Genomic DNA, 14,120 nt, shown 5'->3' on the forward strand with positions numbered 1-14,120 from the left:
GAATGGCAAACAGAGATATAAAACACATCAGAAAAACAGCACCAACGCTTACAGTCGGCTCTATCGCCTTAGGCCGGACTCGGTGACTACAACTCATTCAATGAATCACACTATATATCACATTCGTAAAACATTGAGTTACACAAATAAAAAGCGGTGAAAGTGTTTGTGTTCATTATTTACATGTCTTTTGTGTTGGCAGAGTCAGGCAATTGCGTGTGTATGGTTTGCTTTATCGCTACTTCCATTGAATCATTCAACCATATTTACTGTGAACGTGCAATCCCTGTTGAAAGGTAAGTTAATTTTGCGACACCGTGTTTCATTCGCCGTGGGCTGTACAAACACTGTAATTGAAAATGGGTTGTTGATTTCATATTTTTGAAACGATACATTAGTTTTCATTTCACACAGAGTTCAAATCACCCTACATTGTTAGGTCACAGTCGGTATATGTGGCAGTGTATGCTTCTTACATCGGGCAGTAAATTATTGTTCTTGTTGACCTTTCTCACGAATGTCAGACGACATACCTATTTCCACACCCTAATGATTTTTAAAGTATTTGTTGCTGTACACTTTCCAAAGCTGAACGTAATTCCATGCATACTGTTCTACCACTACACACGTGATGAATTTGTACAATTAAAACCGCGGTTCTGGGTGTATAAAAGGAAAGACGGCCGCCGGATTTTAGTATGTAAATTGCACTCAAGCAAGTACATCAATTCGTGGAGATGTTTGTTCAATCTCTGGGCGTATTTATGTGAGCATTGTGCTAATAATGTAAATTATTTGTCCGACCACTTAGTAAAGACTGTGGAAATAGAGACGACTTAGTCGCTGTTCAAAAAGTACATTTACATTATAAATGGTTGTAAAAGTTAATTGAATGCATGAATGAATGAATGAATGAATGCATGCATGCACGAATGAATGAATGAGTAGGTGAATGAGTGAGTAGGTGAGTGAGCGAGTGAGTGAGTGAGTGAGTGAGTGAGTGAGTGAGTGAGTGAGTGAATGAATGAATAAATGAATGAATGAATGAATGAATGAATGAATAAATGAAATTTATTTCACCGATGTAGAAATTATACAAGTAGTAAATATATATAAGTAAATCATTTCTACTTTCTTTTGGTGGGAATAACAGATATAGTTCACCAGAACTAGTCGCGGTCGGTAACCCATGTATATATATGAATGAAAAATATTACAAATCAAATATTGAAGAGATGGTGTTTTAAATATGTGTCTCTTAGTGATGGTTTTAAATGCATCAGGCAATGAGTTCCAATGTTTTGTTGCAGAGTATTTTAGATTGTTTTGGTTGAGTGTAAGATTCAGTTTTGGAGTATAATAATTCAAGCTACATGCTAAACGGGGTTGATAATTACTGGACGATGGGTCCAAATAGTTGTAAACATAACGTACGATATTATTGACATCAAAGACAAATAAAAAACAGGTTTGTAATTTGCAGAGAATAAACATGTTTAGTATTCTTAGTTTTTGGAAAAGAGGAGCGGCATGGGAATACGAATCAGAGAAAGTGATGAAGCGAACTATTTTTATTTTGTAAGAGATATATTGGTTGAAGTAGAGTTGCATATGCATCACCATTAGATTTCTAGCGGCAATATGTGAAAGAATTGAGTTGTATAAGAGAGTAAGGATATGTCTACAAAATGACGTAGTTGTGATTTAAACCAATTTTTGGTGCAATAACTTTGCAAATTTTATCAACGTGGGCTTTCCATGACATATTCTTGTTAATATATCGTCAATGTAATTGTAGACGGCACATACGCCCTCTATCGATGACTCGTCCGTGTATGATCATAGCTCTTCATAGACGATATAATCGCATTCTCAGCAATGAAGAACATCCTAAAGCTTGGGACATTTACAACATCACTCCAATCCACAAAAAAGACTGGATCCATATTCTCACTCTTCATACATTAGTGAAAAAATATCATTAAAAAAAAGAAGAATTTTATAGCTGCTTCATTGACTTGAAAAAAAAAAATTGACACTGTCTGGCGAAATGGATTACTGTAAAAACTTCAGGGAAATAGGATTACTAAACCAGTATACAACGTATTCAAAAGCATGTAGTCCAATACAAGTTTCTGTGTAAAACTTGGTGACCGATTAAGATTCAGACAAATAATGGAGTAAAGCCAGATTGTCCTATGCCCAACTTGTTTTCAGTATCGTCATCAATGACCTTGTAACAGTGCTAAAATAGCAAATGCTCAACTGGTATTAAATGATGTATCAATATCCAGCCTATTTTCCACAGACGATATTGTGCTCCCATCAACATTCAAGGATACTCTATACAATCAACACTGAAATCTTTTTATGATTAAACCATGAACTGGGATCTAGAATTGAACACTGACATATCAAAGGTCGTGATACTTACATCAATTACCACAAATTAATCAACTCACTTTTACAGAGAAATTCCACTTGAAATGTTGTAGGCAGATCCTTAACGTCAAAACAAGTCAATATTGGGTGTAGATTCGAAACCGGTCGGCTACCATGAATTGCAAAAATTCAGTAGCAGGCAATAAAATAATATCAACGAATACAAAACAATGGACCAATGAGTTTCACTTACCATGCTATAAAGGATATGGAACAGCATTGCTACAAAAACACCTGGTTAGACGATCTTTTGCAGATCAAAACAAAATACATAATTGATTGATCCAATCAATACTCGAAAATGTGTCCGGTCCGAAAAACAAAACAAAACAAAGGAATATTATCATAACCTGCAGCTGTGGATGAATTATTATATTATATCGTAACTGTTTTGAACAAGGTATTTGTGTGTGTGTGTGTGGGGGGGTGTGTGTGCATGATGTTTGCATTACATTACCAAACTGTTTAAATTCTATAATTTCTAATATTTCGAGCACGGGTAAGGTTCTGTACCGGTACACAGTCGTTCCGCCGTCATAGGCGTCCATGTATTGACATGAATAGATCGCCAGGCTCGTATGTCACCTCGTATGTGTAACTGGTGGTCAGTCAGTTCGCCCCAATGCACATTCGCCCCAGACCAGTTCGCCCCACAGTCAGTTCGCCCCAAAGTCGGTTCGCCCCAAGTTTACTGGTGTTCGTTTTCGCGGTTATGCGTGCAAGGAAATGTGGTTTTGAAATATTTTAAAATTATACTAAAGTAAAGCCACATCGAAGGACGCTGATCGCCGCGATTCATGACTGTGAATCGTGTAACTCATAGAGTTACACATACGAGGTGAAAAGTGTTTATGTTCATTATTTACATATCTTTTGTGTTGGCAGAGTGAGGCAGTTGCGTTTGTATGGTTTGCTTTATCGCTAATTCCATTGAATCATTTAACCATATTTACTGTAAACGTGCAATCCCTGTTGAAAGGTAAGTTTACGCTTCTGCAGGGTGACCCGTAGTCTACATGTGAATATGATGATACTTATGAATAGATCGCCAGGCTCGTATGTCATCTTGTATGTGTAACTCATAGAGTTACACATACGAGGTGAAACGTGTTTATGTTCATTATTTACATATCTTTTGTGTTGGCAGAGTGAGGCAGTTGCGTTTGTATGGTTTGCTTTATCGCTAATTCCATTGAATCATTTAACCATATTTACTGTAAACGTGCAGTCCCTGTTGACAGGTAAGTTTACGCTTCTGCAGGGTGACCCGTAGTCTACATGTGAATATGATGATACTTAATGGTTTACATGTTTTAAATTACAATGTGAAGGGCTTGAAATTTTGTGACACCGTGTTCCACTCGCTGTGGGCTGTATATGCACATTGTCATTGAAAGTGCCAACAACAAAACCGTTAAGTAGCGGTAGGGTTGTTTTGAAATGATACATTAGTTTTTATTTCACGCGGAGTTCAAATCACTCTACATTATTAGGTCACAGTCGGTTTATGTGTCTGTGTATGCTTTTTACACCAGACAGTATTTTATTGTTCCTGTTGACCTTTCACGACTGTCAAGCGATAAAAATAAACTAAGTATTTGTTGCTCTACACTTTCCAAAGCTGAAATGTACACGCATATCTTTTCCACCACTGCACACAATGAAACCGCGGCTCCTGGTGTATAAAAAAGCAAGATGGCCGCCAGACTATCATCTCCAAAGAGTCGAAAATGAAAGGATTGATAGAATTGGCTATATTATAAATATATGGACCTGGAATCCATCCTTGCGGAACCCCGAAGATTATAGGTCGGGGAAACGATGAAATGTTTTCAGTACTTACAAATTATTGGCGATTACAAAGATAGTTTTTAAACCAAAATAGAAGACCTCTAATATCATAGTGTTGTTTGCAGTACAGATTTCGTTATATGTTGTTGATGCACTGCACATTGTATTGCATTCCTAATATGTAAAAAATTCAATCGACACATGATTCTTTGGAGTATGTGTGCACATGCAGACATTAGAGGTTACAAGGCTGGAAAAATTGAACTTTGGATGACTCCATACCCATAATTAAGCGATAATATATTTACGTCATTTTGCACTTTGGATGACCCCATGAAATGTGCAGTAACGAAACAATAACATATTAACGACACTTTGAAATTTAGATGATCCTATTATGCAAGGGAATAATATATTTACGTCAAACCCAATAACGGACAGTCCCGGCAGATTTGCGAAGCCCTGTGTGAGCCGACCGGTGTTGAAAGCAAGGTTGGCGGCATGAACAAAGGGGGAATTCAGATTTATATGTCTTTTAGTTTTGCCTGGAAGCTAATGCTATGAACGAATGTCTCGTGGTGTTTTGATCTTTTTTATTGCGTTATAGTGGAATTCAAAGTAATGTACGAATTTAAAGGCCGTAATTTAAAGCGTACCTACATGCTGTATTCTGGGGGACAAAGACGCCCAGCAGAACAGGCATGACATTAGTTCCACTTTCGATAGACGTTCAGACGGGGCCCACTGCGCTCTCCTTCAAATCCGCAACTCGTAATATTTCAAGCGTTGAGTTGAAGTGAAAGACCCAAAATCTCAAAGCCAACGTTTAAACGCCGGGTTATCTGCTGATTACAGTCCACCATATACCCTCTTCCCGCTGTTCCGCCAATAATCCACTATAACCATGGAACCTGCCATGCTATAACGTAGATGTATATAAACCACGAATTAAGTAAAACTGTGAGAAAAGAGTAAGGATTGCGCGTAATTGTTTTCACGTAAGGAGAAGTAACCTTACAACGCTCTCTACATCTCTCAGTCTTTCCAGGTGAAACATGTCCGCTAAAATTCACAACCTGCTCAACTTTTTCAAGAAAATAGGCTCTGAAGGTCATGAAGCATTCGTAGTGGGATGGAGGCATACAGCCGACTTGGTAAATCAGAATCCTCACTTCATGAGAACGCAGCTTCACAAAAACCTGGACCAAGAAGGTAAATTTACACTTTTTTTCCGCACGACAAGATATAGAATTACTGACTTGTACCACGGCAAACCAGAGAAACTCGATTTTTTTTCAGTTTAGTTAGATCATGAGTAATTCAATTTGATTAATTCAATCGAATACCCAACACCACAGACCTGGGGGAACTGGGCTGAATTTATGTTAGACAGGGAGAATGAGAAGAAATTATTTCACTTTTCATAGCGCCCGATTAACCTTGCACTGTAAAAATTCGGTAAACCTCACTAAACAGTCTCGCAATATTTTCATGAGCCTCTATAATGAAGAACGTATGTTGAGATCAATAGAGCTTGTTTTTCCCCTCTAATGATCACATAATAGTTAATAGTAAATAAGCGAGACTATACACACACACACACAGGAGTTTTCTTTGGTACACTCGGGATAAGCTCTTTGATATGCTAATTAATTCGCAAACAAAACAAACTGAAAGAGGTGGTAAGGAAGAAGTACTGGACATACTGGTACCTCATATAGGTTGACAAGTCACTGTTAATGATATATGTACGGTGGCCCACAAGTGACAACATATATTTAGTTCATCGCGGCAAAACTCTATTATTTTACTGTAAAACTTTAATATTTGACGGCAAAACAATATTCTTTAGGGCAAAACTATATTATTTCACTGCAAAACACCACAATTTGACGGCAACACACGCCAAATCTCCACATTTTGACAGCAAAACTGTAATTAGTTGCGGTTAAGCTCTGTTACTTCGCAACAAAACTCTATCACCTGTCGCGCCAAAACTCTCCGCGTCACGGCAAAACTTTGCATATATACGGTGGCAAAATGATTATTTCACGTCTCCGTCACCACTATCTCGCAAAAATGTCGCCAACGTCTAGCGTGGCAGCTTCCAGTGGTATACTGAGTTTTATTTTTTTCATTTGGGAGAAAGGCTTTCTCGCATTGTGGACGAAACTAAAATTGATTTCACACATTTTTTTCTCCAAAGGCATTCAACACTGAAATAGTCAGGTATTATTAATGATAATTTTCGTTTCGTTTCGATCAGCGTGCTGATAGCATTGCGAGGCAATGGACAAACACTACAGTGAATGCTGTTGCTACCAGCGTAACTAACTTGTCAGTTCAAAATACACAAAAGTAAAATCCTCGAGTAATTGAAAATGAAAAAATACCTTGGAAATTACAGCAAATTCGGCAACGATATGGTGTTTATAAAACACCGCGGACAAAATTAAGTACTCTGCGACGCCATCTTGGTTACGTTTGATCGGGAACCCCTTTTCACCTAGCATGCATCGGACGCGATTCACAAAGTTCGTTGTATAGCCGTCTATAGTTAAATGAAACCTGCCTCGAATTACAATAATTTTTTGTCATCAGTGTTTGAGCGATTGAGTGGTAAACACCGAGAATAGCCGCCGTGTAGCAAAATATTATGCCCATTTTATCGGAGTTGTCGAACTGAAACTTGAATATGGTCGAACTCTCACGTTTCATTTCACCGGAGATCGCGAGTCATAAAAAGTATTTTTTTAAGGGCATGAGAAAAGATAATATCGATCACTATGTTTATATAACTGTATGAATATCTCATCGGAATTACGTAACCGATTGTGCCCTTCCGCAGTGAAATTTGATTACACAGCGCCATGACAGTTTCGTCCGTTTGTAAATATTTTTATTTAATTCTTTTACGTTACAATTGAATATCAGCAAGCGTGGTGTGGCGAATTTTGGCATTTAGTCGTGATGCGATAGCCATCTTTGTGGACGATAAACGTCATTTTCATAAAACGTGCACTATCTCTGCGTTACCAGATGGTTGACTAGGATCATGAATTTCCCGAATTTCATCACAATCGTTTTTGAGGATAACACCAAATGCTCTGATTGGTTATGTAGGGGCATATTTTGTTCAAATCTACCGGCCATGATTAATTTCAGTCAAGATTTGTTGTTCAACCTTGTTGCGAAAATCTGGATTAGTAGCTTAAGATTAATTATTCATATGAGCCCCTTTTAAACAAGTAACAGAATTAGTCATGTGAAAAACCAATAGTGATGCCAGAGATCGAGAAATCATGGTCAGAGCTGTCAGTCAGTTCAGTCATCCAATTAGGAAATTAATGAAGGGCGATTGCTGAACTAGGAAGCTAGAAATGTTTGAGATTAATTCTCGTTTTTTTGAATGATGGGTCTGTGGCTGAGCTTTAGCACAGCCCGAGAGAATACATGCATGTGCATATCTGCATGACTCACTAAACCGACAATCTTGCACTATGGTGAAGAACTTGCTCCCTTTCCACGGTTCTTCCAGTGTAGACATAATCTACAATTTCAAGGGGTTTCTCACCTCTGGAACTTATCACATATATGGTCGGGCCAATATCTGCTCTTGTGCAGTTGTTGGCCTGTAGAGAGTTTAGGACGCTCTATGCTGTAGATGCTCTCTTCTTCTAGGTGTACACGCGTCCTGTAGTCATTGCATTTATGTTTGGTAAGAATCTATATGGACTTCGATGAAAGACCATACCTTGTTGCTCATTCGGTTGACTGTAGATAATGCTAGTCTTGATTAAAGTCTTTTTTGTGCAGACTTTTGTGGAGTTGTTTCAGGAATCATGAAAATAATGCTATGCTATGCTCAGGCTGTGAATGTGTCTACTGATGAGAACCTCTGTATTCTGCTTAAAGAGTGATACCTATGCAATGATTGAAGTTGCATAATTTTAGAACAAAGCTGTTGATAATCCTAAGACAAAGGCAATTGGTAAAACCAGGGAGCTGTAAAATCAGGGAGCTGTGAGCTGTAATGAGAAGGACCTTCTCATTACAGCTCCCCTCTCTCATTACAGCTCCCTGGTGAAACGAAGGAAAAACGATTGAGCTTGCTAAGCAGCATGGATTGAGACACACATGTAACATTCAAACTTACACAATATTTATACTACCCTAAAATAATGTTCAATTCCCTCTCGCCGTCGTGTATCGCAAATCGTGGTTTAGTTGTGACCTTTCCATTTATGCGAAGACAGTAAAAAATAGAGCACTATTTGGATGGTGAGGGATGGGCGCGAAAGAAATCGCGTAGCTCTCTCGCTCTTAACGAGATCTCGTCGGTTTCTAACAAACTGTTGATTTAAAAGTTATCGTACCAGTTTCTTTTAGAATGTTACATTAGACATAACTCTCTATTTTCTTTTAACCAATATTCTACTGTACTCACGTACGGTGGAGACGTGACTCTTACCTATAGACGGCAATATAGTAATAATTTTCAGGTGTTTATTTTTTTAATAGATTGTTGTTCCCGTTGTTACTAATACGATTGGATATTAATATGACTGTAAAACATACTCACCCACACAACGATCATTTAGCGTTAGTTAAATAATAACACATGCTTGTGAGGGTAATATCACGTTTTGTTGCCTGCCCAAGGGATGGTGGTCATGACCATAGTATTGATCGGCTCTGGCATCATCAATATTATGGTCATGACCAACAACCCGAGGGCAGACAACAAATCGTGACATTGCCCGAATAACCATGTGTTATTTATTTTATCACATCGAACAGACATCCACCATGACAATCACAGCTACCATGCATCACTCACACCAGCTCTCCCACAAAATAACAACACTTATATTGAAGTATGTAATATTATATTTTATCTATTACAACAAGTTTCACTTTACTCAAAAACATACATACATTGTTTGCTGAAAAACAACGAAATACACGCAGTAAATGTTATTTTCAGCCATGGATAGTCTTTTTATTTGAACCGTGTTTCAGCAGTGTGGATCACTCAAATTATCGAGAATAACATTTTTGAAATGAATTGAAAAATTCTTAAACGCAAGTTATTTGATCACTATACAGATAAAATTGTCAGAGTGCCATGGAAGTGACTGAAATTACTTTCTCACGAACGTACCACACCTATTCACAAGCCACACAGCTTTGTTTAGAGTGTTTTCGGTTAGCATCGGCGTGGAACGCGTAGAAATGCTCACAGCGTAGAACGCGCTGCAGCGACCCCGGGCCGGCTGCGACGTTTCAGTGGCGGCTTTGCCGTACATTTTCGATCCATATAAAAAATACCCTATACATCAAAACAGAGTATCTTACTTAATATCCATTCTGGCACGTTCACTGTCTATTTCGGATGGCTAAAGTTCCTTCAAAACCCTGAAATCAACCCCGAAAGCAACAGCGGCCAGAGCAGCACCAGTGCAGCGAACGACAATTTGTTATGCGCAGTATCGTTGCGCAGTAGTTTCAGTGACGTCATCCATGTGATATACCCATGTAAAATCCACTTGGCGGGCAATATACCATGTAATATCCAACTTTATTCCATGTCATGTGACCGAGTCTCAACCAATCATAGCATGCGTAACAGCAGTGAGATGTGATAATCTAAACTAACCAGTCTTAATTTTGTTTGCAGGTGGACTGTACAAATACGTCAATTATGCCCAGTTCAACAGTGACCAATTTGCTGGTTTTCGGCGTGAGTTGGCTACGCCTGAATGGAGAGAAGAAATGAAAAAAAGCGTCGCGAGCGGACGTGAGGCAATACCAGGTAATATTGTGCAGTGAAATTAAACACTTTTTTATTATAAAAGAGAACCGCGTAGCTATCATCATATTCTGTCACATGACCGGTACACGCTATCTAAGGGAAGAATTGATATCGTCAGTAATTTTGACTTCCACTTAATTACGTCTTCAGTGTGTATACTTCGAGGTAGTACTTGTCAACACGGTATTTCTGGTATTGGCCACCAAAGACAGTTTTTTTTAATGCATTCGCAATATTAAACATTTCATGGCAGAGAATGGTCATGTGATCAATCGTGTGAAGGACTGATGTCTGTGAGAATGGCAGAAAGCACATGCGCGCACCCGAGGAAGCGAACTTGTAGTGTTGTGGAATAATCTAATATTTTACGTGGAGATTACTGTTGAATGTCATACAATTTGATTCGTCTTGTCAAACTTCAGAATCAGAATAGACCTTATAAATCCACAAAAAGAAATTAAATCACCCGACACTGTTGTCATGGAACGATGTAATGTAAACAAGACGTCGTCTCACTCACGCGAGAGTTGGTTCATCGTGTTCACTGTTCCCCTGACCCATGATACTTGTACCAGTGGTCACAAAAAAGAATTGAACAATATTTGAGATACAAAACAAGTCTCGTGGTTTTCTCGCTCTCAACGAGATCGCAGCGGTCTATTCGCCAGGATTCGGCGAATAGTGATCATAATTTGCAACTCATTAAAAGTAATGTAATATTTATTGTACTTTGTTAAACAGGTGGGTTTTTCGAAATTGCAACATTCAGCGGTCAACCAATGACGCCAGCGAAACCATTGAAAGATACATCAGTGTTTCTGGTGTCGACTTACCAGGTATTGTTGCTGCATACAACAATCACTATATCGTAAACTGCTTTGTGTAATTCGAAAACAAAATATAACATCATAGGATGTGCTTGCCGATTATATAATATAATAAAAGAGCGGTGGTCGTCCCGCCGCGTCCTGTTCGATATGCGACTCATAGCGACGTATACAACGCGCGTAAAATACTTTGTTTATTTACATGAAATTCGAACACGCGCCGCGCGAGGACCACCGCGCTTTAAAATCGAATTGTTCACATATTAAACCGCAACAAATCGTATTTATTCGTCACTTAGGGTGAAAACATTGACGTCAGTGAGATGGAGTCAAGCTGGAAAGAATGGTCTGGAGCAAGTCTGATCAAAGAACAGTCACCTAAAGAAGCCGGTTTTCATGACATTGCTTTGTACAAACCGTTCACCAACAGCCCTTTCCTGTACGTTACACGTGCAGAGTTCACAGATTTGGAGAAAGGTTCGAAGTTTGCCTCTCAACTACTGGATGCAGTAAGAAATAATGCTTTGCCGAATGGTGTGACTGCGAACAGCGACTTCTACTGTGTGATTCCGGAAAGCATTCTGGACAAGACTGAGTAGATGGCTTATACGTAATAACAACATATTTAGTGTTTGTAATATTATATATGCAAGTACAAATAAAATTCGTTGATTAGAATACAGATTATTTTAACATTTTTGATCACATACAATGTAGATACACAAGAAATATAGGATATTTAATTTACGTACAGTAGAATTTTAAATAACTATGTTGACAATCCCTATAAATTAAAGAATATCACACATCACGCTGATCAGGGAAACGCCACCATCAAGTGTAGAACAAAGCAAACACTATCTTGCTGCAAAGGTTGTAAGTCATCTTGAACCGCTCCAACCTTTGAATTTTATTGGGGGAGTATGTAAGACTATGAAAGAAACGTTACTTAGCTGTCTGTTTTGAGAAATAAAGCTCGACTATCTGTAATTAATTAATGTGTATTCCTCTGGGTTGAACCTGGTAACTCTGCAGTGCTATCTCCCAAGCTAGTCGACGTTCCATACATTCTACGTTTTTTTACCGTAGCATACTTCGGTGAATTTGCGAACAGTGCCCTCAATCACGTTTCGCAGAAATGTGTATATTAATGACACTATAGATAATTGGTGGCGACATTGACCTTTAGGTTTATAGGTTAATTGGGCATTGTATACCAGAAACACTTACTCCAATTGACGTTGTGAAATAATTGTGAAGTAGAGTAAAGGTTATTACAGTGATAGTAAAATATAGTTAATATATATTTTGGAAAGAGGAATTCTATGAGAAAATTTTCAGAACGCCTATCTCCCAAATGGACAAGCGGAAATAAAATACAATGCAACAACATTTGTAAGAAAACAAATCCATCCCAAACCTAAATAAAAGACGAAATGATTTTTATTTTCTTGACTGTGTGCATGTGTATATGTATCCCACGGATATCTCAAGAACCAATCAGTGTCAATGAATCCTGATAATATTTTTGGGTACAAATCCGCACATATGTATTACCTAATTTGCATAATAATTAAATTTTCGACCTTTCCAATGATATCTCAAATACTAATCACAACATTTCCATGAAACTTCGAACATAGATGCACTATGACAATACACGTACATTAGTTTGTTGTTAAAATTATATTCTTAGTAATTACCGTAATGTTATTGACTGGCCCATTGTGATTGTATTTAGATATACATGTTAAATTACATGAACGTTTATTGTAAAAGTAATGTAAACGATTCTTGATGGTGATGCAACATTAATTGCATTTATAACAACTATAACTAATCTAAATTGTGTGTGTAACATTTCAGACATAGCATGCAAACTGGGTGCTAAATGAAAGAAATGTTATACAAAACATTCATAGAACACATACCACAATCGAACTCTGCCTAGATCTCAAACTTGGATATTATATTTATAGTTTGGGAGAAATTGGATGAAAACAGTGAGTTAATGTTATCACAAGAAAAAGTTGACGAAGTCAATAAAACAAGGCCAGCCTCTACGTACACATTGACATTCATCTACAATGATACGGACAAGATAAACATACTCAATACAACAAACTGAATTAAAAACGTGTTTTAATGTCTTCTACTGAATATGGCCAGACGTATATACCACCATCCTGTACAATGATAGTGATGAAATTATTTGTATTTGAGAAGAAATGAAGATAATTCCTTTTTCCCCCATATTTGTTTATATAACAATTTCTTGTGTATACAAGTACTATATAGTTGATAACCAATTCTTTATAACAATGGTATATAAGCTATGCAAATCACTGAGCACTCCCACTGAAGGTCAATTTGATTTTTTCTTAAATTCCAGACTTCAAATTGTGTGATTCTGATATAATTACCATTGTAATGATATGGTTTAACACCTACTTTAATTTAATCTAATGATCTAAGATCGATTACCCAAAAATATATATGTTTTCACGTTGATAATTGTTTCTTAGTATTTATGTTCGTCACTCTCTATACTTATCTATGTTGAATTATGGCTGTTAGATATACACAACTTTGAATAAGTGATAGTTTTTTCTGCTTGCCACATTTAAAGCGGGAGGGTCGTTACCTGCGCACGCGTGGGAACTGAGTACCAAGCGAAGATAACATCATGAGCTAAAACGCAAAGGCTCATGGGTAGACGCTTGTTTGTAAACAATGACACGTTATGGCCATCTGACGCATGCGCAGGTGACGACACCCCCGCCTTAAAGGATACTCATTACACACCTTTCAGTTTGCATAAGTCAGTCCCAATGTAACTGGTTGAATGTGTTCATTGTTGTTTCAACTCATTTGAACTAAAATATCTGAACAAGTTTTAATATATCCCAAGCTTATTCAAAGCACAGTAATGTTTAATCTGTCAGCTTTTACTTAAATTCAAATTCAGAATGTTCCAATATGATGTTTGTTGTGTAGCATGACATATCACTTGTATTTCAGCGTTAAATATCCTCAAACCAGTCTGCATGCCAATTTCAAATAGACAATGCATCAATTGGTGTGCTATAATTTGAAGTTGTAACAGTGGTATTTTAAATTTTCCAATCATATTATCTTTATTTTGTAAAATATTTGTTTTTTTACTATGGGATATGGGTAGAAGTGGATCTAGTTATACAGAAATAGTCGTTGATAACTCTTATTAAACACAATAGACATAAACA

General features: G+C 37.5%; 1 protein-coding gene across 3 annotated transcripts; it reads left to right on the forward strand.

Annotated features, from left to right (window-relative positions):
* The first annotated feature begins 235 nt into the window (after positions 1–235).
* LOC100375229 (uncharacterized) lies at positions 236–11,869 on the forward strand. 3 transcript variants are annotated; one of them, XM_078011382.2, is made up of 5 exons: positions 236–296; positions 5,273–5,445; positions 9,914–10,048; positions 10,790–10,884; positions 11,175–11,869. In XM_078011382.2, exons 2-5 carry the CDS (start codon positions 5,289–5,291, stop codon positions 11,472–11,474), a joined length of 687 nt encoding a protein of 228 aa, XP_077867508.1. In that variant the 5' UTR covers positions 236–296; positions 5,273–5,288; the 3' UTR covers positions 11,475–11,869. The 3 variants fall into 3 exon arrangements, with proteins under 3 accessions (XP_077867508.1, XP_077867507.1, XP_006819660.2); XM_078011381.2 differs by lacking the exon at positions 236–296 and adding an exon at positions 3,322–3,421; XM_006819597.3 differs by lacking the exon at positions 236–296 and adding an exon at positions 3,581–3,683.
* Positions 11,870–14,120: the final 2,251 nt, after the last annotated feature.

Source organism: Saccoglossus kowalevskii, chromosome 12, assembly GCF_978046115.1.
Source record: "Saccoglossus kowalevskii chromosome 12, keSacKowa6.1, whole genome shotgun sequence".
In the NCBI taxonomy this organism is placed as follows: Eukaryota; Metazoa; Hemichordata; class Enteropneusta; family Harrimaniidae; genus Saccoglossus; species Saccoglossus kowalevskii.